At 40.6% G+C, this 27,312-nt stretch overlaps 4 protein-coding genes across 4 annotated transcripts; all 4 read left to right on the top strand.

The window, feature by feature from the left end:
• The first annotated feature begins 977 nt into the window (after positions 1–977).
• On the top strand, positions 978–3,705 carry LOC133026050 (transcription termination factor 1, mitochondrial). Its single transcript, XM_061092875.1, has 2 exons — positions 978–1,056; positions 2,014–3,705. The coding sequence occupies exon 2, from the start codon at positions 2,063–2,065 to the stop codon at positions 3,227–3,229; it is 1,167 nt and encodes a 388-aa protein (XP_060948858.1). The 5' UTR covers positions 978–1,056; positions 2,014–2,062; the 3' UTR covers positions 3,230–3,705.
• A 320-nt stretch (positions 3,706–4,025) lies between these two features.
• Positions 4,026–9,474, top strand: dus3l (dihydrouridine synthase 3-like (S. cerevisiae)). Its single transcript, XM_061093062.1, has 16 exons — positions 4,026–4,062; positions 4,639–4,738; positions 4,841–5,102; positions 5,187–5,541; positions 5,803–5,879; positions 5,984–6,079; positions 6,303–6,344; positions 6,893–7,045; positions 7,179–7,295; positions 7,598–7,663; positions 7,879–7,989; positions 8,152–8,248; positions 8,474–8,549; positions 8,646–8,834; positions 9,078–9,206; positions 9,322–9,474. Exons 2-16 carry the CDS (start codon positions 4,662–4,664, stop codon positions 9,392–9,394), a joined length of 1,920 nt encoding a protein of 639 aa, XP_060949045.1. The 5' UTR covers positions 4,026–4,062; positions 4,639–4,661; the 3' UTR covers positions 9,395–9,474.
• A 1,066-nt stretch (positions 9,475–10,540) lies between these two features.
• LOC133026475 (zona pellucida sperm-binding protein 4-like) lies at positions 10,541–14,211 on the top strand. The gene is made up of 11 exons (XM_061093370.1): positions 10,541–10,682; positions 11,405–11,707; positions 11,793–11,902; positions 12,018–12,180; positions 12,402–12,524; positions 12,613–12,785; positions 13,167–13,264; positions 13,390–13,538; positions 13,624–13,801; positions 13,884–14,019; positions 14,143–14,211. Exons 1-11 carry the CDS (start codon positions 10,541–10,543, stop codon positions 14,209–14,211), a joined length of 1,644 nt encoding a protein of 547 aa, XP_060949353.1.
• Positions 14,212–17,725: 3,514 nt separating this feature from the next.
• LOC133025885 (cytosolic non-specific dipeptidase-like) lies at positions 17,726–25,143 on the top strand. The gene is made up of 12 exons (XM_061092676.1): positions 17,726–17,862; positions 19,095–19,175; positions 19,522–19,665; positions 19,821–19,983; positions 21,466–21,554; positions 22,626–22,826; positions 22,988–23,072; positions 23,149–23,309; positions 23,832–23,996; positions 24,290–24,431; positions 24,547–24,694; positions 24,939–25,143. The coding sequence occupies exons 2-12, from the start codon at positions 19,116–19,118 to the stop codon at positions 25,003–25,005; spliced, it is 1,425 nt and encodes a 474-aa protein (XP_060948659.1). The 5' UTR covers positions 17,726–17,862; positions 19,095–19,115; the 3' UTR covers positions 25,006–25,143.
• The last annotated feature ends 2,169 nt before the right edge of the window (positions 25,144–27,312 follow it).

Raw genomic sequence — 27,312 nt, 5'->3', positions numbered from 1 at the left:
TCCATCCATCAATCCTTTAAGGGTCACTGGGCTGTTGGAGCCATATTGCTTCTTGTTACCATTAAATTATCTTTCTTGGAGTTTCTTTTTTTTTTAATTGCTCTGAGGAGGTGCAGAGAAATGATATATGCTGAAATTAAGTTAACAACAGAAGGACTTGAACATTTGTGCAATCAACTATAGAGATGAAATGCAGAGTAAACATGATCAAACAATCGTTTACTTAAAAAAATATAATTTCTGGGCATTTGAGCCTTTATTCAATAAGAGTTGTGGGGGAGATTTCTGTTAAATAAAGAATACAGTCAATGCTGTTCTTTGTGACAACATGACATGTAGCAAATGAGTGAAGTGAAGGCGAGAACAACAGTCATTTATTCCTCATAGCTGGGTTTTCTGTTATCTAACATATGTATCACTCAGTCATGCATGAATAACGTTCTGAAGTACATCATTATGGTGTTGGCGGGCAGTGACAAGCACTTCAGGTCATCTTATCTGTGTGTGTGGGGGAGAGAGAGAGAGAGAGAGAGAGAGGAGGGGGGGTCGTGCAGCCGCTGCAGGCGGACTCAAGCCCCATCAGCTTTTAATTTATTCTATAAAATTGACTCATCCAAAAACTGGGTTGGGGTTGTTTGGATTTATAAAAAGCTTTAAAAAAAACAAGAGTTTGTATTCTAATGAGATTGAAAAGGGGGTAACCAGCATAATGGACAAATCAGTGTCTATTAATACAATCATCGTCTTATTTCAAATTGTTCCTCATCATATCATCAGTTATTGCTTCTTTATAATCTCACGTGTGCCTCCAGGTCCAACGACAGGCATGAACTTCATGAATACCTATTTGCTTCCATCTAGTGGTAATAAGTGAATTCATTTTTTAACCTCCACACCGATAGATGGCGCTAACTACCAAGGTCACATTGTGGTTCTTCCTCAAACGACCAAGTTGTGTGTTTCCGGTTTGTGCTGCTCTCAGACCTGTCAGAGGAGTAACTCTCTCCAGCGTGAAGACAAACAACCCAACAGGAGACTTTCACTCGTAGCAATAAGGTATCTGCTGTTTTATTAAATGTCGTGTGGAAAGGTTGTCAGGTTGATCAATGGGTCCATATTAAAAGTCATGTATTAGACCTCAAGCACTGTTTGTAATGAATAACGAGTGTGTCATGCGCTATGTGACTAAGCTAGAGTTTTAATAGTTAATAGTTAACTTCATGCAGAACTTAATTATATCTATAAACCTATCAACTCACGTATGTCCTTTAAAAATCGAATGTACTTCTGTTTGTAATTGTGCTGCACGATATAGGAACTTTATGTCCTGATACAGTTATAGTCAAAGACATTTCATATTTATATCTAAAACAGGCCTGAAAGAGCGATATGGGATCAAAGGAAGTAAATCATGATATCAAGGATATGGAGAACAGATAGAAAGTATTTATGGACACTGACTTTTCAAAGCATATATAAAGAAACATTAAATTATTAATTAATTCAAACTAATGTACATGGAATTAGGATGGGTCCTGAGGCAGGTTTAGCATTACCTGTTAATAACACTTTCTAGGTAAACTACACATGGTTGCAGGACTAATTTGGGACCAATAATTAGCATTTATATCAGTACTGGTATCATTAACTACATTTAATACCTGGAGACCTCCTGGTTATTCTTAATTTTGTATTTCATTTCATATATGTGACAGCTTTAGTCTTGCTTACCTTGCAGAGTCAGAGAACACATGAAAAATATATTTTCAATAATTGAGATATGATGCATTTTATAATCATTAAAAATATTTCCCACTCTAACAACCACATGTTAATAACAACAATTCTTCAATATATAACAAATATATTTGTCTTAAAAGATGTATGTAGTGTTTGTATATACTACAGTGTCACAGTTAGTTAAATGTTACCATCAGAGAGCTCATTAAAACCTGCATGCTTTATGACCACGCGGTTATTGTGGTAACGTGATTCATGTTTTGTTTCTTCTAGCTCCACTGACACTGGCGATGATGTGACGGAGCAGCTGTCCTCTTAGAAAATGGCTGCGTTACCTGGTGTGAGGGCTCTCCTCAACCTCCATCAGTCCGTGACATTGCAGCACAGCTTGAGACTCGTTAATGTACATTTGAGGTCAATGTGCCTTCCGGGGAAGCTTTGCACCGGTCCCACCAAAACGATTGAGCTCAAGCTGCCGGAGAACACAGAGAATGAGTCTCTGCTAGAGAACTTGAACCTCATGGGAGTTGATGTGAAAAAAGCTCGCCAGCGACAGCCCGGCGTGTTTCGGAAAGCTTTCACCAACGAGCAGGGCCTTGCTCAGTTTTTGCAAGGCAAAGGTGCCAGCCGCAGAGTAGTCGCCAGCATCGTATCCCGGTACCCTCGCGCTATCACTCGCTCGAGCGAACACTTGGAACAGCGCTGGGATCTGTGGAGGAACATCTTTATGACTGATGCGGAAATTGTGACCATCCTGGATCGCTCACCTGAGTCTTTCTTCCGCTCCAGTGATAATGAGAACTTGGAGAAGAACATAGATTTTCTGACGTCACTGGGACTGAACACCAAAGACCTCCACCGCCTGCTGACAACAGCGCCGCGAACATTCTCCAACAGTTTAGAGCTCAACAGGCAAATGGTGGAGTTTCTGGAAGACATCTGTGCAGAGCTGGGTGGGACGAATCCAGAGCAGTTTGTAAAAGCTGTCATAACCAGAAACCTGTACATTCTCATCCGAAGCACAAAGAGAGTCAAGACAAACATCGATATCCTGAGATCATATCTTAAGCTGAGTGATGCTGAACTGCTGGCTCTTCTACAAGGCCCTGTGGCGGAAATTCTGGATCTTTCAAACGAGTATTTGAAAAACAATTTTAGCAGCCTTAAGCAGAAGATGGTTTCCCTCGGCTGTCGGAGAAATCACATTAAAAAACTGATCATGAGCTATCCAATGGTCCTGTTCATTGGGCCGAGCACATTAAGCTTGAAACTGGACTGCCTGCTGAAAGGGGGAATAACCATGAATCAGATAGTGGAGAAGCCCAAGGTTTTGGACTACAGCACAGAGAACATCACAGGGCGACTGGAGGAGCTGAAGAGAGTGGGGTATGATTTCCACAAGAACGGCATCAACATCCTGGACTCCAGCCGAAAGCGGTTTGATGCAAAGATAGAAAAACTTGCCGGCTCACCAGAAGATGAAATATAATTATGATCATGTTGGAGTGCACTTTTATTTGAACTTGGCTTCAGGATAGTCATGTTTTCTTTTTTCAACAATAACTCATTTATTTTGTGACAATAATATAATTTCTGACAGATCTGAATACATTTCCTAATTGATTATTTGGTGAGTAAAAAGTCAGCAAGTAGTGAACATGACCATCACACCCTCCTATAAAACATACTGTATTCTTTAAAACCCAAAGATATTCACTTTATAAACACTTTAATAAGGACAGAGCTAATTCTCACATTTAAGAAGCTTGACATTTAGAATAGTTGGCATTTTCGAAAATAACTACTTAAATGAACAATTGTGCATCAGAACAGTTTCTTCATTTAATGTTGAATCACTAATTAATAAACTGACTGTTAAATGTTTCATCTCTAACATCAAGTGGAGTAATCAACAATAATTGTTTTGGCTGACAGCTGTCAAAAAATCTATATACACAGTGTTTGTAAATGACTACATGTTGATTGATTTTTGAAATAAAAGTTAATAACATAAGATCTGACTGCATGTGTTATCTTTATTTTCCTATTCATGTGTGTATGTACTCGTATAAACATGTAACTTTTAATGTGAGGAAGTTTTTATCCATACCCAAATAACAAAATACATTATTATTTGACTATTGACGACAGACAAATAATAGTATAACAAATAGTTATATTAATCATAATAATAACTGGGAATAAGCACCACAGACATGTAGAGGCGGAACCATCATTCGTTGCTAGTTTGGCACGGACGCCGCTTGACAGCTGCACAACATCATTCTCTCACGCTGCCGGATTGTTGCTGTGTGACTCAGGGTGAGAAACACTAGTGAAGTCCGTTTTATACACTTAATGCGTCTTGATCTTTATGACGATACTTTTTTAAACAATCAGAAATGAATGAATAAGTCGTTGTTCGCGGTGTTGCACGCGTCAACTGCCTGTTAGCCGTTAGCTTGGTAGCATGGTCGCGATCATTCAGTTGATGTTAGCAGAATATGCCACACCAGCAGTTTACTGTGACAACCTCAGGAACAACACACAAGTAACTCGGTTCATTTAAAGATGGACGTTACAAGATGCACATGCATTTTCAAATTAGCTCTTAAACGAATGGGAGGAAGAGAAGAGCAGATTGCAAAACATTCTTATATTTGTGTTTACATGTGTGTGTGTGTGTGCTTTTATTTTATTCTGATTACCATCTTTGATTTTCCTGTGTGTGACTATTATTTTGCAATAATTAATCATATTGTTTTCAATGCCCAAAATAACTTGTGACATAATATTGTGATTCTGATTATATGACACCTGAGGATATGCAGCTTGATTGTGTCGAGACTCACTGGATCATGAGATTAATAATGTTGTCGTGCTCTGTTTTAAACGTAGCTGGTCACCTGGTGAGGTCGGTGATGGAAAAAGCCGCGGAGGTCACCGCTGAGAAGGGGACGAAGGTAGCTGTAAAGGGCGAAGCGGCCCTCAGACCTGAGTAAGGACCTTGTGAAATCCATCTGAGTCATTCTCGAAACAGAAAGAAGTATGCTGAAACAACGGGATGATTATGACCTTCTTCTTTTTCTTGTCATTGCAGATTCATAACAACCAGAGAAAAATTTCACGGCTATATAGATTCCGAGGCAAAAGGAGGAAAGGCAGCTGATAATGGTGCAGCTGAGGAGACAAAGGAGACGTGTGTGTCGGGGCCTGAGGTGAAAAAGTTTAAGGCCGACCCAGCGGAAAGGGCAAAGGAGGGGTGGCCTGATGGTAAACGCCTTCGAGGTCAAAATAAGTCGAGGCCACACAAGAAGCCGACCGCCCATGATGAAAAACGACTGTGTCTCTCCATAATTCAGGTATGAAGCGTTAACTGACTCTTCACAAACACGTGAAATATTTCTGTCAGCTGATGGATGCTGTCCGATCTTCTCTCCATTTAGGAGAACAGGGAGTGTCCCTTTGGAGACAAATGCCAATTTTACCATGACGTCGCTGAATACCTGGCCTCTAAGCCGGCTGACATCGGGGAACGCTGCTACCTCTATGATACGTTTGGAAAATGTTCTTATGGTCTCTGCTGTCGCTTCGCCAAGGCACACACGTCACCTGACCTTCAAACCATGGAGAACACAGAGCTAACAAAGGTTCTCGAAGGCAGGAACCCGGTGACAAACAGCTTGAGCAAAGACCTCCAGATTCGTCTGAGGAAGCGTACTGTGCCCTTCAAAAAGTCAGAAGAGTACCTGGAAGCACTTTCGAACAACCGGGACAAAAAAACAGAACAGCAAGGGAATGGTAAGAGGATTCAAGTGGTTTTAGATCTACTGATTTTGATTTACATGTGTTTACAAGTATTTCTGCTTCTCCTTAAGCATGCAGCTGGCAATTGTAGTCTTTTAATTTGTCTTTTAAATGGTTGAAGTTGTATTGACATTGACAGAGTGCAGAAATTGGCAGCATTTCAAAAGTAGGGCTTGGTATCCAAATACAAATAGACATATTTCAAATTTGAATGGATTAAATCTGGTTTTATAATTCGGTTCTTTACACACTCAGGTGAAGCGTGTGCAACTAAAGTATCAGCAGATCCAGCAGGAGGAGAGCAGCACGTCTCTACTGAAGCAGAAACAAAGGTACAAAGTTGGAGTTCTCGCTTTTTATCATCAGTCGATCAACCAGATGACCATGGTGTTGTGTGTCATTTTGTTAATAGTTTTTTTGGTTTCTTTGTGCCAAGCTTCAGTCCAGCTCAGATAAACAGCCTCCAGTGAAGACGGTCGGGCCACTGACTGATGAAGATATCATCAAGTTGCGCCCATGTGAAAAGAAACGGGTACATCTCAGCCAACTAAACAGAATATCCTCCAAAATTACTGCATAATGTGTCAAAGTATTTCACTGAGTGAGATAAAACAAGAATACATATCTTCTTGCTCAACAAACACTTCATTAAAAGCCAATTCACGCTGATAAATACTCTGGAGACATTACATTTCTCTATGAGTAGTGTGCGTACATGGATAAGAAATGTGTGTCTTTGTGTTTCTTTGATGAAGGTGGACTTTCGAGACAAGCTCTACCTTGCTCCTCTTACAACTGTAAGTACGACCAGATTGATGAATATTGAAGTTTCTGTTATATGTTTAATAATTAAAAACTGTGACATATTGCAAAATTTGCATTGTGAAGTGTATAGTTTATCAGAATCAGAATCAGAAAGTATTTATTGCCAAGTAGGTTTACACCTACCTGGAATTTGCTTTGGTTATTGGTGCATACAATGAACATAGAAACATAAAAACACAATAAATACACTACACATAAGAAAAAACAATAGTAATAATAAAAAACAATATATATTTACTCACTATTTACTTCTTATTTACTCACTTTTTCTAATATTTATACAAGGTAGCATTTATTTAGACATAAACATATCTATATAAAAATATATAAAAGATAAAAGCTATAAAAAGTGAAGTAAAAGGTGAAATGCACAATGCCCAATGCAAAAAGCAAAACAGTGAAACAGTGAACAGTGTCAAACATATGTTTGTTTTATGTTTAAAACAAACATATTACACTAATGAGAGAACAAATTATATCAAATTAATGCCCATAATAATACTTCCCCCTCTATCCTCAGTGTGGAAATCTGCCTTTCCGCCGTGTGTGCAAGCGTTTTGGTGTAGACATCACCTGTGGGGAGATGGCCATGTGCACAAACCTGCTTCAGGGGCAGCAGTCCGAGTGGGCCCTGCTCAAGAGGCACGAAAGTGAAGATCTTTTCGGCGTCCAGGTGAATTATTGTGGAAAAATTTTAAAACTCTTCAGAACTCATCCAAGCTCATGTTGTGATTTTGATAATGTCTACTTCTCAGTGAAACATTTTTTTTTTTCATCAGTGCTGAAATTAAAACATGTGTCTCCAGGTGGAGGGCTCCTTCCCCGACACCATGACGAGGTGTGCGGAGCTCATCAACAACAACACTGATGTCGACTTTGTGGACATTAACTCTGGATGCCCCATCGATCTCGTCTACAAGAAGGTAAGCCCTCATCAAGGAAGGGTTCCAGAATCAGTCTCATTATTGTTTTTATGGTTTCCCTCCCTGCAGTGTAAGCTGTTGCAAGATAGGGCCCAGTGTGAAAAATGTCCTGATCAATTTTATCAAAACTTTTTAATCTTTAATTTAGACGATAGAAGGTATAATATAAAATCATTCTTATAATGTTACTGCACTGTAACTTTTAATTGAGTACATAAGGCAGGAAAGCCGCATTTAACGGGAAATATAAAGCATCAATGTGACACTTCTTTGACAGATGTTTATTTGCTTTTCCTCATCAGGGCGGAGGATGTGGCTTGATGAACCGCACCAGGAAGTTTGAACAGATTATCAAGGGAATGAGTTATGTAAGTGTCTTATTTACCTTCTGTAAAACCTAACATAGAGAAGGTCAGTTATGCTTCGGTTTACCATACAAGAGGAAATACTCAAAACAAATGATGACTATAACTGTACCTTGAAAACAATGTGTTTCTTTAGCTGGGATCACATAGACAGTGATTCTACAAAGTTTCTAATTCAAAGTTAAAGGCTGAATGAAAACTTGTTTTTCTTCCGGCAGGTCCTTGATGTCCCTTTAACAGTCAAGATCCGCACGGGAGTTCAGGAGAAGAGCAACATGGCACACAAACTCATCCCAGAGATGAAAGATTGGGGCGTCTCCATGATCACGGTCAGGGTTTAAATAGCAGATGCATTAATGCATAATAAAAGAGAGATGAGTTTGAGCCGTTTGTTTATCCTGCCAATAAAAAGATTTTACTTGTTATACCTGCAAATTAAAAAGATATGATTTTGGCATCAAACGATAATGATACTTGTCATTTCCTTCCAGCTGCATGGCCGATCCAGAGAGCAGCGCTACACTAAAGGAGCTGACTGGGACTATATCACCACCTGCTCCCAGCTGGCCAGTCCGATCCCATTTTTTGGTATGTTGACATGTAAAGGATTGCAGCTGCTCACAGAAAACTGAAGAGGGCAAAATGTTAATATGGAGACAAATACTGGGAAAGAGAGAACAACCCCCTCTACTGTACAAAAACAGTAATACAATGAGGAAGTTTCATGTTTGTAAAGTCATGCACGGGCCATAAAAGAACATTCTGTTTGTGGGTGAAGAGGTGAGCTAAAGTGACTTGATTGTATTGTTCCAGGAAATGGAGACATTCTGTCCTATGAAGATGCCATGAGGGCAAAAGAGACTGGAGTTTCTGGTATTATGATTGCAAGGTACACAACATCGATACAATAATGGTAATACCTGACAATAAAATAATACAGATCCCATAAAATTCTGTTTTGGATGTTTGGATTTTGTCTTTTCAGGGGTGCTCTGATTAAGCCCTGGATCTTCACTGAGATAAAGGAGAGCAGACACTGGGACATCTCGTCCAGCGAGCGCCTGGACATCCTCAGAGATTTCACCAACTTCGGTCTGGAGCACTGGGGCTCTGACACCCGGGGTGTGGAGAAGACCCGCACCTTCATGTTGGAGTGGCTGTCCTTCCTGTGCAGGTGGGCAACATCATGCACTTCAATATATTGTATTTCTTTTTTATAAGAAAATATTATATAACTGTTTTTCATATTCTGTGGGGATATAGTTAATGATGTTTCATATTAACATTTTCATGGGTGGAAAGGAAGGAAGTTGAGATGTTTTTCTGTCAAAACCCCATGTTTTTGAATTCTTATATTCTGTAACAGCAAAACTGATGATAAGGTTTATTTTTCCTTCTTCATCACTCTGTGTCTCAGATATATTCCAGTGGGTCTTTTGGAGCGAGTGCCTCAGAAAATCAACGAGCGACCTCCGTACTACATGGGCAGAAACTACCTGGAGTCACTGATGGCCAGTCAAAACGCTGGGGACTGGATCAGGATTAGGTGAACAGGAAACCCGTATATATATAAAAAAATAACATTCAGCGAGCTGCATTAAGTCTAAAGAGATCGTTTAATGCATTTTATGACTATAACCTTTTCCCTCTCCCTTCTCCAGTGAAATGCTCCTCGGACCTGTCCCGAACACCTTCAACTTCCTGCCCAAACATAAAGCCAACTCCTACAAGTGATTTTCTCTTTGTCTGACAATCAAAACATCCATGTTTTTTTGAAAATCATTTCGTTTTAAATAATAAAAGACTATCGAATTGCTTGTTTCTTTGACCTGTGATGCAATGAGTACATGGATGTTTGTATACTTTCAATATATGCAATAAAGTCTCTGGCCACACCAAGATATTAACATTTTACTTTAAATGTATATTTCAACTCATTACAAGAGTATATTGAGCTTCATAATCTTGAGCTTCATAATCTGTAATTATGGAGTACATTTTTTAATCAATGGGGGAGAGTTTACTGAGTTTACTAATTTTGTTGTGATGTGACATTAAGTTACTAGAATTAATGCAACACTGAGACCCCTTATACCCCGAGTCATCAGTCTGCGTGGCTACATGTGTAGAGTATGACATATTATAGCATCTGTATGAAACTTGTTATACTTTCAACTCAAAGACATTGATTCTACTTTGGAGGATTTTAGTAATTGATTGTTCACATAAAAAATTCTCACGGTGATTGTGTTATTTTAATGCTCAAATTTAAAATGTACGTTACATTATAAAAATCTTTGAGAATATATTTTTTTTGGGAAATTTTATGAACATTTAGAAAGTTACACTTTGATTAATAGTTCAAATTAGATTCTTCAAAACACAGGCCACCTTGTTAGGTTCAACTTATAATAAGATTATAATAATCATAAGATCTAATGGAGTTTTCAGTTCGATCTTTACTAAGGTACTAACGTTCAGTTCGGATAGAGGTAATAATTAACCATATTTGTATGACTGAAGTGGTGTTGAACTAGACCACATTACAATTAGAAGTGTTTCTATTGTTTCTACCGAAAAAAAACAAGTTCAGGCCAAAGCTTAAATGATAATAAATCCTACCAATTAACACAAAACATTTTGATCATTTCATTTGTTATATACAATAATTAATAATAATAATAAACATGGAACTTCCTCCTTTTCTGTTTCCTCGCAGCTGATTGGCGGGTTTACACACTTGGGCCTTTAATTGGCCTCAGGTGACAATCAGCCACCAGGTGCAATCAATCAGACTCAGACTCCTACTTGAACCGCTGCGGGGACACAGGGACATTATCCGGAGTATCACCGTGTGAGCTTGACCGTTCACGTGGATCCATGGCTGGGCTGGAGCTGTTGGTTGGGCTGGTTGGACTTCTGCTGCTGTCGGTGCAGGGCTGGGAGCGGATCGACGACGCCAAGCTGATCAGTCAGTACGAGGCCGGGCGCTGGACTGATGCTCGGGGCTTTGCTTCGGAAGGTAAACTTCGATGTCTCTGTCTCTGCTCTGATGTGTCTCCACACTCTGGACGCTCCTAAACCTGCAGACGTGTGCTTCAGCAGCAGGGAAACGGGCAAATCCTGAGGACCTGTATGTATTTGAGTGTTTTTGAGCAAGGACATTTAAATTGATCGTATTTCAGGTGGAAAGTTGAGTCTTTTTAAAGGTTCAGTGTATATCATTTAGTGGTATGTTGCTGCTGAATACCTCCAAACATCAAGGAGAACCACTGGTAGCCTTCGGTTGTCCAAAAAACTCAGTTTGGATTCTGTTAAAAAACATGGCCTCCTTTTAGAGGACCTGCTGTAGATTTAAAGTATTTAAATGTAACAGGGCTGTAGAATTTGTACAATTGCTGCTGTGAGTAATGTTGGTTAATTGTTTTGACTGGTTAGTGCTCTCCATATATTTTACTACTTGTGCAGTCAGATTTTAGCAGCACCTTTTGTTAACTAACCTTGTCTTGTGTTCAATAAGTTACATGTTCCCTTTGTGGTTGGACTGTGTTGTGACTTATTTTAACTAAATGGACTGGATTTACGATTGTAGCTATTTGTTAAATGTTCAATTGATCAGTGCATACTGGAGCTCAGTGGCTGAATTTTTACTCAAACAAATGAACAAATATCTACCTGAGAATTCTACATTAGGAACCTTTTTTTTTCTTTCAATACAGTTTTTGTTTTTCATCTACCCTTCAGGTGTCGGCTATGAGGATGATTTAGAGCCAATTCCTGAAGATGAACTTCCTGAGGTTGAAGGTGATGCCACCAGTAACATGGATGATTTTGCTGACTTTGGATTCCATGGGGCAGATGACGGTCCTGTTTCAACTAACCTGCCCAGCAGTACAGATCAATATGAGGAGGAATTTGTGGAACCCCCACCAAGGAGATGGACCAGTAGCACCAGTTTGGGCTCTAAAGGCCTCGATGTTGTCTGTACTGAAAATGGTTTTCAAATTACTCTGCAGACAGGGCAGTTAAGTGACGTTAGAGTTTTGGGTAAGTACTTACATTTTCTGATAATTTTAAAAGTCAAGTTTAATTTTGATGAATGTTCTCTACTTAAGAATACATTTCCCTCCAGGCTCAGCAGACTTGTTGCCTGTCATGGATGCTCCAGAGTCTTGTGGTTATGATGTGAACTCTCTCAGGAATACTTTGACTGTACCTTTTGGTGGATGCCATGTAAAACATGTAAGTTTTTAATTGCTTTTGTGTTTTTCCAGAAGATGGTTAGAACATGTAGTGCTTCTTTTTAACTTAACATTCACAGTCTAATGCAAAAAGCTCTATTTTGAAGTCATTTCAGACCGACAGCTACGGACTGGAGTTACTGTACGCCAATGAGTTTGGTCAGACACAAGTTGCTACAGCGAATTGTGAAGAGAGTCTGAAGTATGACCCTGGCATGCGCCCTCGCTCTGACCAACCTAAGGAAAAGTGCGCAAATCCACCCGTTCTACCAGCACAAAGTGAGTGCAAACAGGGATTGTGCAAAAATTAGCTGGAACTGAAAAATGGCTGTAATGGCCAAAGATTTACCTCAGCTATCAGACTGAGCAAATATAGGATAGTATGTACCATCAACAGGAGTTAAGAGACTGAAGTATTCATAAATTATTATGCCACTGAAGCTTAAGTGTCTGACTTTTCTATTGGATCACTATTATAATGTCTATTGCACTTGTTTCAGATTGTGCAGTCGCTTCTGGGGAAAAGGTGTCTTGTGGCGATCCAGGAATCTCCTCTGCAAATTGTGAAAAGCTTGGATGCTGTGTGGATTCTGTTTCATCAGTTTGCTACTATCCACTGGATGGTAAGGATTCTGTTCATCTGTTTTCAAAGAAATTCTTGTAATTCAGAAACCGGTAACCTGAAAGTTCTGATCTATATTTTCATTATAGAGTGCACTGGAGATCAGTACTTTGTGTTTGCCATTCGCCTCAACTCTGCATCCATCCCTGTGGACCCCACCAAGCTTGTTATTCCTGGATATCCAAATTGTAAACCAGCCATTGTTAATGACCAGGTTGCCATCTTCAAGTTTAAAGTTACAGAATGTGGAGCTCGTTCCTATGTAAGTTGACCCCCCCCCATGACTCTTGAATAGTGCTCCTGCTTAAATGATGTTTGCAGCCGCTTTCAGTGCATTTTAAATATAGCTGTCCAAAATGACAATATTACCATCAACACACTACTCACCCAGTGCACCCTTTGTGGCAAGAAGTGGCTAATATTGCTTCTAAACTTTACTTTGTGTGCTGCTTTTGCTTAAAATAGGATCATGTTTCTCAGTTCACTTGATGTGAACACATCCTAGCACTGATTAGTAATCTCTCAACTGCTGAATGTCTCCAATAATACATTTTATTGGGCTTCATAGCTACTTGTCGCTTTAAAAATGCTTGAAGTACATTATACATGCCAACCTGAAGAGAAAATTACTTCTCTTTTACAGGACGTGGGTGAGACAAAGATCTACTTGGCTGAGGTGCAAACTGTTGTCACAGCTCTGAACCTCAAGTATGGAGTAATTACAAGAAATGACCCACTCAAGTAAGTAGTCTATGCAGCACACGTAAATCTGTTGATGCAATTCTATTTAAGTTATTTATCATTTGTCTTAATGGCAGTTTTGGTTTTACACTAACGTGCCAATCTTAACCCCCCTGTCTTTACAGATTCATGGTTGAGTGCCGCTACAGCAAAGATGGTGACGCTCAGCAGTCACTGGCCAGTGTTGGTTACATGGTCAAGACCCCACTGTCCACGTTGCCATCATCAGTCATTGCCGCCGGCTTGTATAGTGTTCAGTTGAGAGTTGCTACAGGTCGGTATTAATTTGTTAGAAAACCAAATGCAATATTCTTTGCTGGACTGGAGTAAAAGTTTGCTTGTCTGTATAATCCTAACAGATAGTACGTACTCGAGTTACTTGACCACTTACAACCAACCCTTGCGCCTGCTCCTTGGCAAACCGGTGTATCTTGAACTGCGGCTGAATACTCCATTACCAAAGGCCGTAATTCTCGTCAACTACTGTCTAGCGTACCCTTTCTCTGCAAAGAATGCACTTGTGCTTGTTTATGAAAGGTAAGTATGACTGGTCCACTGCATTTTCATTAATATCCTTGCCCTCTGTCCACCTATAAATAACTTGTGTTTGCCTCTGTAGATGTGCCAACCCATTTGACCCCAACGTGTCCATCCTTCAAGTCAGCGACGCTACTAAATCACGCTACACAAAGCGCTTAATAGTCAATGCCTTCCAGTTCATGGATCAAACGACAAACAAGTACCTTGATGAAGAAGTGAGTGGAGAACTCTGGGCTAACACTGACTGTCCATGGACATTTAAACCTAAGAGAATGGTATTGAAGGATCTGTACTACTTGCAAATGATCACTAAAGCTTTGAAATATTTTCTTCTGCAGATTTATTTCATGTGCTCTACAGAAGTTTGTTTTCCATCAGAAAGGACTTGTGTAGAGCAATGCATTTGATGGAAAGGTGAGTCTTAATCTTGAAAATTTGTCAATTCTATTAAATGTTGTCTAACCATGTTCTTTTGCTTCTAGGCACCATAGGGATTTGCTGGAACTCCTGAGATTAACTAAACAAATAAATGCTATATTTTAAATTACAGTAACAGTTGTTGGTTCTTTAAAAAATATATTCTCTTGTAAACCATTCTATATAGACTTTGCTTTTCAATATAATCAGTTACAGGAATGGTTAACTGGTCATTTGTTGAAGATTACCTGCAGCTTTTAGGTCAATCTAGTAGCTGCTAACTATTCATGAGGGCATTGATAACAATCACATTCACAAACTTTTTGTGACACTGAAAAGAAAGTGTTTCACTGAATGCAGCATTACAATGAACATGTTTTGGAACAGCAGCTTAGACTGTATCTGCCATCTTGCACTCAACATTAGAAGCTTCTGTAGCAAGTTGCCACCATACATGTGCTCGACCATCACATGTCTGTCAATGTCTTTTCTTATAGTAAACCTCTAATTGCTAGAATTACTTTTGAACATGCATTGGTGTGATAACTGCGATGAAATAAAAAATCCTTAGTTTTTATTTTGGTAACATGGAGGAGGTAGGGATTTATGAACAGCACTACCACAGCCAGTCACAAGATGGGATCACTGCTTTGCTCCCCACACATTCTGAAGTTCCTGGAGAATCCCCAACTAACCTGGAAGTTGTGAGGGTGAATGTTTTTTCTAAATATTATTTAGAATCAAAAACTGGCCAACACTGACTCAAAGTCATGTACAACTTGGTGTCTGACCTTATGACATGGTTTAAGCAGACTAGACAAAAGTCCTTTGTTATATAATAAAAAGAATAATCTGAGAAATCGGTGAGTAAGGTTGGCACACTATTGGATAGGTAAAGGTTCATGTATAAATAATATTTTGAAGAGTATTATTTTTTTATATAAAAACGGCATTTGTTGAAATGAGCCAAAATTGTGTGTATTTTATTGCGGTTTTCATGTGCCAATGAGTGTAAAGATTGCCCCAAAAAAATGAGTAAGGATGCAGGTGGACAATGTGGTAACATTTAGGAAACTTCAACTGTCCATTTCAAATCTTTGTCTTAAAATGGGCGCGGAACGGAATGCGACGCGGAACGGACGCGTCGCGGAAATTAAAAATTTAGTAAAAATGTTTCTAAAAACATAAAACAATTATGGGCTAAAATGCATCAATGACGACTAATTAAAACTTAAAATGTTTCCTTTAGAATCTATTAAAATCTCAAGCGTCTATTTTTTGCGCTTGATGCGAGCGTACCACGCCAGGAAACACACTGAAAAATCATTTTAAACTATATTGATGACATATTTTATGATATAAATTATCAAATATGCATCCCATAGTTTGAATTCCCCTTCTGTTGTCCTGGAGATTTAATTTTACCAATCACATTATTAAATGTCCCCCTCTGCCCATCCACTACAGCAGGGGTCTCAAACTCAAATTACCTGGGGGCCGCTGGAGGCAGTATCTGGGTGAGGCTGGGCCGCATCAGGTATTCCACAAAAAAAAAAACTTTGCTAAAAAAATCCAAACTTCTCTAATGTCATTACTAACAGTTATTTAACTTCAATGGGTTCTTCTGAACATGAATAGAATATTGAAGAACACGAACAGTTCTTGTAAACATGGCTTCTCTTGCCTACTTCTTGCTGCCAGAGACCTGGCAGCGCTTCCTCTCACATAGCTGAGCCACATTTGGCTTGAGGGAGGAAGCAGTTGAGACCCTCAGTATGGCTTGAAGATGATCATCAGTAAGCCTGGACCTGTACCTGGACTTATTGAAGTTCAAGGTGGAGAAGAGCTTTTCACACAAATATGTGCTCCAAAAAAGGCACATGGTCCGCTTAAACATTCGGGAAAGCTCAAGGAAGCTGGGGTTCAATTCTCACAAAAATTGCCCCAGCTTGTCTTCCTTTCCACTCACCTCCCTGAACTTGGCTTTGAGGTCAGAGTTGCACTGCAGGCCAATGAGCTCCATTTGAAGCACAGGAGGGGCATCTTGCACATCAAAGGAGAAGGGATCCGCAAAATTTTTGTAAAAGTCGCTCTGTGCGTCTTGAAGTCTGCAAATCTATGATCAAATTCCTCCTGTAGCCTCACATTTTTCTATACATTTTTGTGCTTACTTTGTGCCGGCGTGTTGGCTTGCCTGCGTTCTGGGACTTATTTGAGCAGATCCGGTACCTCTCGTATCGAAAAAAATATGAACATTAAAAAAAGTTTTTTAAGAAATGATTAAAATAAAATATAACAATATAATGTAATCACTAGAAAATTACGGAGCCCCTGTTGACATCGGTGGATGAATTACTAATTTGTGGCAACGCAATAACAAGATAATCTAATAAAATATATATAAAGCTTTCTTAACAACAGCATCACAATTTCATAAAATAATAACAAATGCAGACTTCTAAGATGAACCAAAATAACTAGCACATCGTCATGTACAGTCCGTGGCTCGGTGCGTAAATGTCACCACCAGAGGATGAGGGAATTTAAATCATTAAAATTCATCCACACATATCAGGTGTAAATAATAATGTAAAACAGCCCAGACTGTAAAATGTAGATATTAGTTCAATGACGTGTTATAAACTGCTGCGGTTTAGAATAATCTGTCTGCGTAAAGAAGCTCCCAAAACCTCACAGCGCAGCGTGTGCGTAAAGGAGCCGTGGTGTCCCTTGAATTTGCCTTCAATTTAACAAATTGTGTGTGTGTGTGTGTATGTGTGTGTGTTCCGTTCCGCTGGACACAGAAGTCGCATTTGCTCAAGACGCCACTTTATTAATCACTGACATAAAGACTGATATCGTCACTGCAGTATAGCCTAAATAAGTCCCACTGCATTGTAAGTGGCACGTGTGTGCTGTTTTAAGCGGCGTTTTATGTGCGTTCCGGGACCTGTGCTCGTCGTACCTGCGCTGTGATATGTACTTAGCGTTCCGGCACCTTGTGATTTATAAATGAAGCACTGGATACATCATGACCTGCGCGAAAGAGGGCAGAAAACTATGAATTTCACCCTCCTGCACCGCACATCCAAAGCCACTCTTTTCTCTCCCGGCTCTCTCTCTCACTCACTCTCACACGTACACACACACACGACCCCGCCCCCCATGTCACTCACTTGCATGCTGCGTTCACTGGTCAGGCACACAGTAGGAAACCAGAACATCATAACATTGTCCCACACAGCAGCTAACAGCGGAGCTGCTACAATGTTTGTGCGGGCCGCACTAACATTAAACTTTCATATTAAGGTGGGGGCCACAAAATATCGTCCCGCGGGCCGCAATTGGCCCGCGGGCCGCGAGTTTGAGACCCCTGCACTACAGCCACACAAGCAGTCATAAAGATAAAAAGAGAGGGGGGGCTACGGATTCTCCACATGGGCTTGAGGTCCGCTGTGAACCCGGCGTTACGTGACGAAACGTTTACCCACAATTCTCTGCGCCAGGATTACGTGTTGGGGATGTTGTCGTGAACCAGTGAATAAACCACAGACTGTGTAGAAGTACTTTGTGTCCACAGGAGCTGTCAGGTGAGGAGTCACATGTGGATTTCAGCTGCCCGGTGACCAACACAACACCAAGTAAGTCCTGACCATCATGTGCCTGGTTTCAGGAGGAGAAGCTAGCTAGCTCTCGCCCAACGTAGCCTGAAGTTACTGAGCTGTGTCATGTAGTTAGCCTGTCAGCTAACAGACGTGTTTCCCTGCGTCACCCTCAGTTGAAGATGTGTTGAGTCGGGCTTGTATGTAAAGATGTTAGGCTACCGGTAACAGAGTGTAGTCGAGCCCCAGTGTAACGCTGTTTTATTTATATATATATATATATATTCGTATAGTGACAAGTACACAGCTGCTATGAACGTCTCCCTACACAAATGAGCTATGTAACATACAACACCACAGCATATGTTACCTACACTAATATTGTAAAAGTATCTCAATGCATAATATACACAACTTTCCTGAATTGAATATGTAACAAATTGTTATGTGCATGTATGAAAACCATAAAACCATGCATATGCTGAATATTATGTCCAAAAAGTTAATTTTCAGATTCAGTGCTAATAATGAATTTAGCTTATTTAGGTACTCAATGTTTGTGGGAGTATATGTTGTATAACCTTTGTGAAATATTTAATGATCCCACTGAGGTTTTTTAAATTAGAGCAGCTGAATACCCCTCACCTCATCCTCCCATTCCAAACATGAAGGAGAACCTTCGGCATCCTTCAATTGTCATTAGAATATATTTAATATGTCCAGTTTGGAAGACTGTAAAAACATGGTACCCTCCTGATGTAAATATAAAGTATTTCAAGGTAAACGACCCATTCTAGGGTAAAGAAATCAATAATTTGTACAATTTAGATGATCACACACAAATGAAAACAATAGGATTATTTTATATTCAATTTCTGCCGATAGATCCCTTATACCTCAATCTTACACACCGATCCTTTAAATAATAAATGTAAAGTGGAACAAACCAGGGCAATGGTGGACTAAATTCTGACATTTCAATTTTGTGGTGCGGTAACTTGACATCAATTCTATTTGCTGTTGATTTAGAAACTACAAGATGTACGAAATACCAGGCCAGTCAGTTCTGCACTGTTGCAAAATCACACCAGCCCCACTTCCTGATATGGAACTTGCACTTCTGTCCCTCTCCCCAGTTACAATGTGTGCATGACTGAGACGGAAATTCCAGCATTGGTCAGCATTTAGCAGGATGGCGTGTTCTTTGTCCTATAAAACGTTGCAGGGTTGAAAGTAGACTCTCACACCCTTTCTGCCTGTTGAACCCTCAGCTTCTCCTGTCGCTGGCAAACATGGCTCATCTCAAAACGCTTTTCAAGTATGTGGACGAACACCAGGATCTGTATGTGCAGGTAAGCTCATTCTGATAGAAGTTTTGACAATAGTTTAACACAAGATTAATGTTTGATGTGTTACGCTTATAGTCCACTTATCATTGGACTGATATGAAGTATCTCCCATATAGCTCTTGTAACTCAATGCAGCTCTGTTGTGTTTGTCTTTGTTAATGAAGAGCATAGTCACTCATTCATTTTGAGTGAGCTTGGGTTAGATGTGTGAGCCAAATGTGATAAAAGTTGAGCTAGTGGACCTCAGCAAATCCCTTCAGTGACATGTTAACAGTAGCTGCAGTTAAAGTTAATGGAAACCGAGGCTTTAACCAAACCTTACGTTTATGTGAATGTATTTAATTTCTAGCGTCTTGCCGATTGGGTGGCAGTCCAGAGTGTGTCTGCTTGGCCAGAGAAGCGTGGGGAGATCAAGACGATGATGGAAATGGCCGCCAAGGACATTGAGAGACTGGGAGGCACAGTGGAGATGGTTGACATTGGCAAACAGAAGGTGAGGGTGTACTTTTAAGGGTTTTCAGGAACTTTTTCATGCTACTTTTGAAACAGAATTCCAAACAATGGGCCTAATTCTCTCCAGAAACTTGAACCTCTCCAAAAAGGTAGCTGTATAATATACCCATTATATTGTAAATTGTTTTAACGCAGCTTCCTTCTGGAGAGGAGATCCCCCTGCCTCCCATTGTGCTGGGGCAATTGGGGTCAGACCCTGGTAAGAAGACTGTGTGTATCTACGGCCACCTTGATGTCCAGCCAGCCAGCATTGATGACGGCTGGGATACAGAGCCTTTCACTCTGGTGGAGAAAGATGGTAAGAACAAATCTATATCAGCTGTTTACAATTAATTGTATACAATTTTACCCTGGAGCCAGTTTGGGAAAATGTGTAAAGGTGTTAAATGAATTTGTTTGCTGGGCATGTAAGAGGAGATGTGTTGTGAATGACTGCAAGGTTTCTGTTCCCACGCGTCCATGTAATGATTTTCATTTTTGGTTTTGCTAACTTTCAGTATCAAAACTAAAATAAATTACCTGCAGACAACCGAGGAGCACAGTTAAGTCAAAGTAGTTTGAATTAGGCATAAAGTAAAACCTTTTAACATCACTTTCTCTTACTAATATGATCAAACTTGTTTCTTTTTCAACAGCATTACTGAAATTTAACTTTGAGTTAATTATCCTTTGAGCTTTTATCAGCTTTGTTCTTGTGATCATATCACTGTTTGCATATTTCCAAAGTCCAACCCAGAGCCATATTCTTAATCATGTCTTATCTGCAGATCGAGTTGAACCAGTGCTGTTGTTTTTAAGTAGAATCAGCAATAGGCTTTCCAGAGGGCAAAAGGGCTGAGGTCAGATACTAAATGTAGTTAATATATTACATAATGATGGATGTTGTTTAGTGTTTTTGTTTATATTTAGAATCCATTTTTATTATTTAAGCCTAACTGAAGACAAAAATATCAACTGCCACCTATGCATTGTTAGACTCTACACTGGAGTGGGTTGTGCTTATCATATGCTAAACAACACAAAATGAACCAACTGTATGCTGTTTACTATAATTATTGTGATCCAGTGTTTTTGTGTCTGCACAACGGCTTCCCTTTTCCATCCATACTGATACATTATCAAATTACATAAAAGTCACAAGTAAATTTTTCAATACATTTTGATACAACTTTTCACATCCTTCCTTATTTTGCTTGCTGGATTTTTGGTTCAACTAATATCAATACCGAAATCATCTTGTGTTTTGTCTGGTGACAGTCAGCTGACAGAAAGAACATCCACTTCCTCTTGTCCGCTTCCTGTCTGTTGAATTATTTTCTTACTCGCCAACATGTTTCAATTTCTATTTCTTCTAACCTTGCTCCCACGTATTTAATGTGGAAGCGATCTGCAACTTTGTCTGTACATATTGTGTGGGGCTGCAGATATAATAACCCCAAAGAGGTAATTTCCCAGCAGAGAATATAATGTTAGATTAATAATGGATGGATAGATAACCTTTCTTCCCTTTCATTCTGTCTAAGGATAGTCAGATGGCACCAGAGAAAGTAAAATCATGGTACCTGAATCAAGTGGTTATCTCAGACTCAGCTCTATGGGACGAGTCTTAATTTGATCCGAGCTTACCTTAACTGTATTTGCCAAAGGGAGAGAAGAGTTGAACATTGAGACTGACCGTAACACAGACTTTTTTCTGCAAACAAACACAATCATCAGAATAATTTGAAAGACGTAACAATCTCAAGTAAAGTCTAAACTAAAAGGTTCATTGTCTTTACAGGTAAGCTCTTTGGAAGAGGTTCTACTGACGACAAGGGTCCAGTTTTGTGCTGGTTTAACTGCATTGAGGCCTACCAGAAGATCCAGCAGGTAGATATAAACTTAAACATTTAGATCACACTTTAATTCATGAACACATGGTCGGATTAACTGATATTAAAGGAAAAGATATAGCACAGTGCAATTCTGCAGAAATGAATTATCTCAGTGATAAAGTACAGAACTGATTTGATAATTAGTTGTCGATCACGTCTGACCCGTCATCGGGAAAGTGGTCAAAGGTCTCAAAGGACGAAATTGTTACTGGTGTTGCACATTTTATCCAATCAACACTTAATGATTAATCCAAGTCAGATCCCTGAAACGACAAGTGACATGTGACATTGGTTTTGTCAAGCAAAACAATGACACAGGATATGCTTAACTTTCACTCAACAGCTCCAGTAAACAAATCCAGTAGCTATTCTATGATCAAAAGATAGTGTGATTTAATTGCACAGTTTCAACACTGGAAAGAGGGGCACAAGAATTTAAGTTGTATGAACAGCTACAAAGAACTCCATTTACTATAATACTGAGCACAAATTCAATGTCTGCAACTTCTCTTATTAATTAATATCTTTATTGCATTTGTTTCAGCAGATGCAAAGCGTACAGCATTGATCAAAATACAATATTAAACTTTAAAAGGTAAAGATTAAAAATATAAATGACAAACTTCAGCATACTTTAATAAAATTGATAAGGCCTTGATAGATTTGGCCTTTACCTATTGTATTTCATTATTTATTTCTTTAACAAATTTACCTCTGGTTATATTTAATTCATTTTACCACAGTTTCTGTACTTAAATCACACATGTTTTGTTTTCTTATTAGTTACAGTAGTTACTTAACACAGCAGGTTACATGCAATATAATATATTAAATTTTTTATTGTCAGATGTATCACATTCTGTAGGGCTAAAGACACAACCTATAGATTCTATGAATAGAAAAATAATTTGTGATTACATGCTTGGATGGACAATTTTGTCCTACAACAAATAATTCAACAACTTTTACAACCAATAACATAAGAGACAGAATTAACAGCTAAGTCACGTATAGATGATGTAAAGAGAAATTTTAACAGTTAAGTTTATCTCCCTTCATTTTCCAGGAGCTTCCCATCAATATCAAATTCTGCTTCGAGGGGATGGAGGAGTCTGGATCTGAGGGCCTAGATGAGTTAGTGCTATCTCGGAAAGACACCTTCTTAAAAGACGTGGACTACGTCTGCATCTCTGACAACTACTGGCTGGGCAAGACCAAACCCTGCATCACCTATGGTCTGAGAGGAATCTGCTACTTCTTCATTGAGGTGGAGTCAAATTGATGCAATGTTTTAACTTTTAAAAACAATCCATTAAACTGTGGTCCTACAAAATGTAATGATGCAGCAGAACATCAGTGATTCTGCATTCTGCAAAATTGCGTTTCGATGCAGCACATCACCATAACAGTTTATTCTTATCTTTCAAGGTGAGTGGCTGTGAGAAGGACCTGCACTCGGGGGTGTTTGGCGGCTCTGTACATGAGGCTATGACCGACCTTATTGGACTTATGGGCAAGTGAAGCTGATAAAACAAACGCCTCTCTGAACTGTAGCAGTTCTAATCTCTTGCTTGTCACATGTTAAACAGGCTCCCTGGTCAACCTGAAGGGAGAGATTTTGGTTCCTGGGATGAGCGACGAGGTGGCCCCTCTGACGAAAGACGAGGAAAAGCTGTATGAGAAGATTGAGTTTGATCTGGATGAGTACTGCAAAGATGTTGGAGTTAAACATCTGCTGCATGAGACAAAGGCAAGGAACTTATTTCTCTTCTGTACATTGAGGCACTTCTCTGAGGCCATTTTCCTTGTACCTGTGATCCAGGTGGCAGGTCATAGAAACTGACAAACTATTATAAAGTCACTGCTACCCGACTGAGCAGCAGCTCAAAAGACAAAGGATAGACCTGTTTAATCTGTTCACTTCATGGCTGGAATAAATGTGTCGAGTGCAGTAATATTTCAGAGGAAAAATGTCATACTGATCACTACCAAACACTAATGTTAGCTACAAACTGGTTGAATGCTAGCACTAGCTGTTGTCTAATGGTGGCTAAGGGGCTATCGAATATGTTGTTTAACCGTGACACATGTCGCCCCAGATTTTAAATATTCGTTCTGTAGTTAGTGATCAGTAGATGAGGGGACAAATGATAAGTTTGTCAGATTCCCTAGGTTTGTACGACTTGCAAGCTGTGAGATGTTAAAGGAAAATGGCTGCCGTATTAATATGGTGTATGCTAAGGTGTATTCATCCTATTATTTTTCCCTGCAGGAGAAAATCCTAATGCACCGCTGGAGGTACCCATCTCTCTCTCTTCATGGGATCGAGGGGGCTTTCTCTGAAGCAGGTGCCAAGACTGTTATCCCCCGCAAGGTCATTGGCAAGTTCTCCATCCGACTCGTCCCTGACATGGACCCCGCAGTTGTGGAGAAGAAGGTAGACCATGAAATTGAATGGTGGTGTCTAACACTAACTCTAATTTAATCCTCTGGTAGTTTTTATCTGGAAAATATTAGTCCCTGTCAGTGAAATTTTAAAGTTAATGACTTCACCAATCACCATATATCAAACAGATGGTTTGGTTACGCTGTTCTGGATAGAATTGTGTCTACAAATAAAACTGGCCAGTAAAGAATGTTAATGTTGGTGTTGTTTGGCCTTTTATTAAACATATATGTTTATGTATGCCTTTATTGGTTTCACTGATATTCTTTCCTTTTATTTTCAAGGTTATCGACCATCTGAAGAAGACATTTGCTGAAACGGGATCCCCAAACAAACTCAATGTATATATGGGCCATGGAGCCAAGGCCTGGGTCTCTGACTTCAACCACCCACACTACATGGCTGGTCGAAAAGCCATGAAGACAGGTACAAAGACTTAGTCACCAGACCTTTTGATGGAATTTCTTAAGGCCCAGGAGGGATTTTCCTTTGACTGGATTACTATTCTAAACTTTGTCTCATCCTCCTTGCTGTGCCGTAGTCTTTGGTGTGGAGCCGGACCTGACCCGCGAGGGTGGAAGCATCCCCGTCACACTGACCTTCCAGGAGGCCACAGGGCGTAACGTCATGCTGCTTCCGGTTGGATCCTCCGATGATGGAGCTCACTCCCAGAATGAGAAACTCAACAGGTATCATCACAGTGCAGTTTAGTTTACTTTCACACCCACACCTTTCCAGCTAAGAAAAGCTCACTGGAAAATAAATGGTATTGATCAGGCCAGAGAAAACATTTTGTAAGGCGTGTTTTTAGTAATATGTTGTTGTGGTGTTCCACCCAAGTTAGAGAAAAATGTGTCCGTTCCATTGCAGCTTGTATTAAACAACTATTCACTGTCTAAACAAGCTCATCACTATTTTATATTTCACTTTCAGATCCAACTACATTCAGGGAACCAAGATGCTGGGTGCATACTTCCATGAGGTCTCTCAGCTGGAATGAAGTCACGTCTCATCATGAAAAATGTAAAAGAATGTCCATCCTCACTATCAGAGCTGTAGGACTTGGTGGTATGATTTGCCTTCCACAGTTTACGTTTTGTACACACTGCCTCCTTATAATAAAAGTGTTTCTTTGTTACTGTTGTCTTGTTTCTTTATCACCTCGATAGGGTTTTCCCTAAATAAGTACCTTCAATTACCTTCTCACAGTAATGTCACAGGATTTAGTCTCAGGTTAAAAGTGAGATGTGCATAAAACGACCAGGATGTAATTGCAGTAAGACTTTGTTGCGCATGGTCACAATGTAGTAAACTGCCCATGATTGCTAAATGGCTGGTTAATGGAATGGATTGTAAGGATCTTGATATATACCAGTAGCTAAACACATTGTACATTAGAGCAGGAACACAACATTAAAACTAGATTCTTTAACAAACCTTATGCTGCTTTTCATTGTACACATCTTCAGTGAACCTGGGGTCATACAGTGATCATCAGACACCCTCACCAGGGACCCTGCTAAAGGTGATCAGTCCATATCTTGCTCTCTTAGGCTTATTTGACACTATGAGGTATTCCCTTTTACAAAGATCTTTCTCAGATACATACAGTCTAATGGAAAGGCAATTGAGCATTCTCTCATAATTGATTCAAGAACGGGGAGCCTGCGAGTCAATCGGTAGCACTAAGATTATCATGTAAACCTCCCACACTTCAAGATTATTTGGGCAGGTAGCCGACAGCGAGTTACCTCCGGTTGGGAACACCACTGTGATTGTCGGAAGGGGCAAATTGGGTCTAAAATCGCCCCGATTGTCCTCGAGTGTGTAGCAGCCTTGAGGTTCCCCGTGCAGACTTGTATACAAACATTGTCAAGATTAGAATTAAGGGTTTATGTTTTATCATTCTGCATTCTCTGCAAGTATGTTTGTGTCTGCTCTGTCCCCAGGTTAATGGCTGCTCCTGTTTGGTGTGTACGAATGAGTTCCTGGCTTGGTGTGGATTCCAGTATTAAAGGGCACCTATTATGAAAATGCCACTTTTGTAGTGCTTCTACACGTTATTTTGGGTATCTGGCATGTCTACCGTCCCAAAAACTCTGGAAAAAAACAACCCCCGCGATTTGTTGTGTTTCCTCTATGTCAGAAGCTATGTGCGAGAGTGCGTCGAATGGGATTATTGGTCTGATGTACGTCACACTCGCCCAAAACCCACTCCCCCATAGATCTATCCCACCAATAGATGGAACCACCAAAGATTTAAGAACCACCCACTTTATTCCATGGTGTCCGGCCAGCCGCCATTGCATTCTTGCGAGCCTTAGAAACACTTGGATAAGCAAACTAGCAGCATGAAACGAATTCGACCACTGAGATGCTCAGGGCTGGGCTGCACAAATCCTCACAAAGCTGTTCATGTGACTCCAGCTTCAGAAGACAGAGCTAACCAGCCAGGGAGCTGGGTGAGAGGCGGAGGAAACAGAGCCTGCGGTTGGGGTGATTTACCTGCCACAGCTCCCTCCTCAGCTCGGGCTCCGGCTGATGCTCTGTGATCGCGGAGCAGGCTGCCTCTTCCGCGATCACGGAGCAGGAGCCCCGGCTCCTGCTCCGTGATCACGGAGGAGGCTGCCGGGGCAGAAGCCGCGATCTCACGATCAGCTGGGTGAGAGGCGGAGGAAACAGAGCCTGCGGTCGGGGTGATTTACCTGCCACAGCTCCCTCCTCAGCCCGGGCTCGCACGGGGGCTGCTGGCTCCATGTCAGCTGCTCGCTTCTGGTGGATGTGTTTGTTTACGCCGGGGAGCTCCGCCGGCCGGAGCTCCGACCGGACCTCCGCTCCGCGCTCCGGCTCGCACTATCTGTCTCCACTAGCTGCCTCCACTAGCTGCCTCGCACCACCGTAGCCCGGAGCCATCGCGTAGCCCGAAGCCCGGCGCAACCACCGGAGCCCGGGAGCCGCAAGCCGGCAGCGCGAACCCGGAGCCGGGAGACACCGCGAGCTGTTGGTGTTTTTTCCAGGTAGGAGCTGCGGAGCTTCGGAGCTGTGTTGATGCTGTGGACTATGTGCCTCTGCTACCTCAGCTGGCTGTGACTTGTTGGTGTCAGTGTGTGTTTACGGGTAGCAGCAGCAGCTAACGCTGGCTTCTGTGTGTGTGTTTTGCCCCGGTAGAAGCAGCATGAATAAATAGAAACAGCTGTTTGTCGGGAGCTAAGCAAGTCCGGGGACGTCCCGGTGTTGGGGACCGTGTCTCTGCCTCTGTGGCCACTTAGATGCTTTACGTGTATCAGCAGGGAGCTAACGGTAGCTA

The sequence above is a fragment of the Limanda limanda genome, chromosome 19 (genome assembly GCF_963576545.1).
Source record: "Limanda limanda chromosome 19, fLimLim1.1, whole genome shotgun sequence".
Classification (NCBI taxonomy): Eukaryota; Metazoa; Chordata; class Actinopteri; order Pleuronectiformes; family Pleuronectidae; genus Limanda; species Limanda limanda.
Note: the sequence above shows the minus strand (reverse complement) of the source record. Positions and strands in the feature narration are given on the sequence as shown.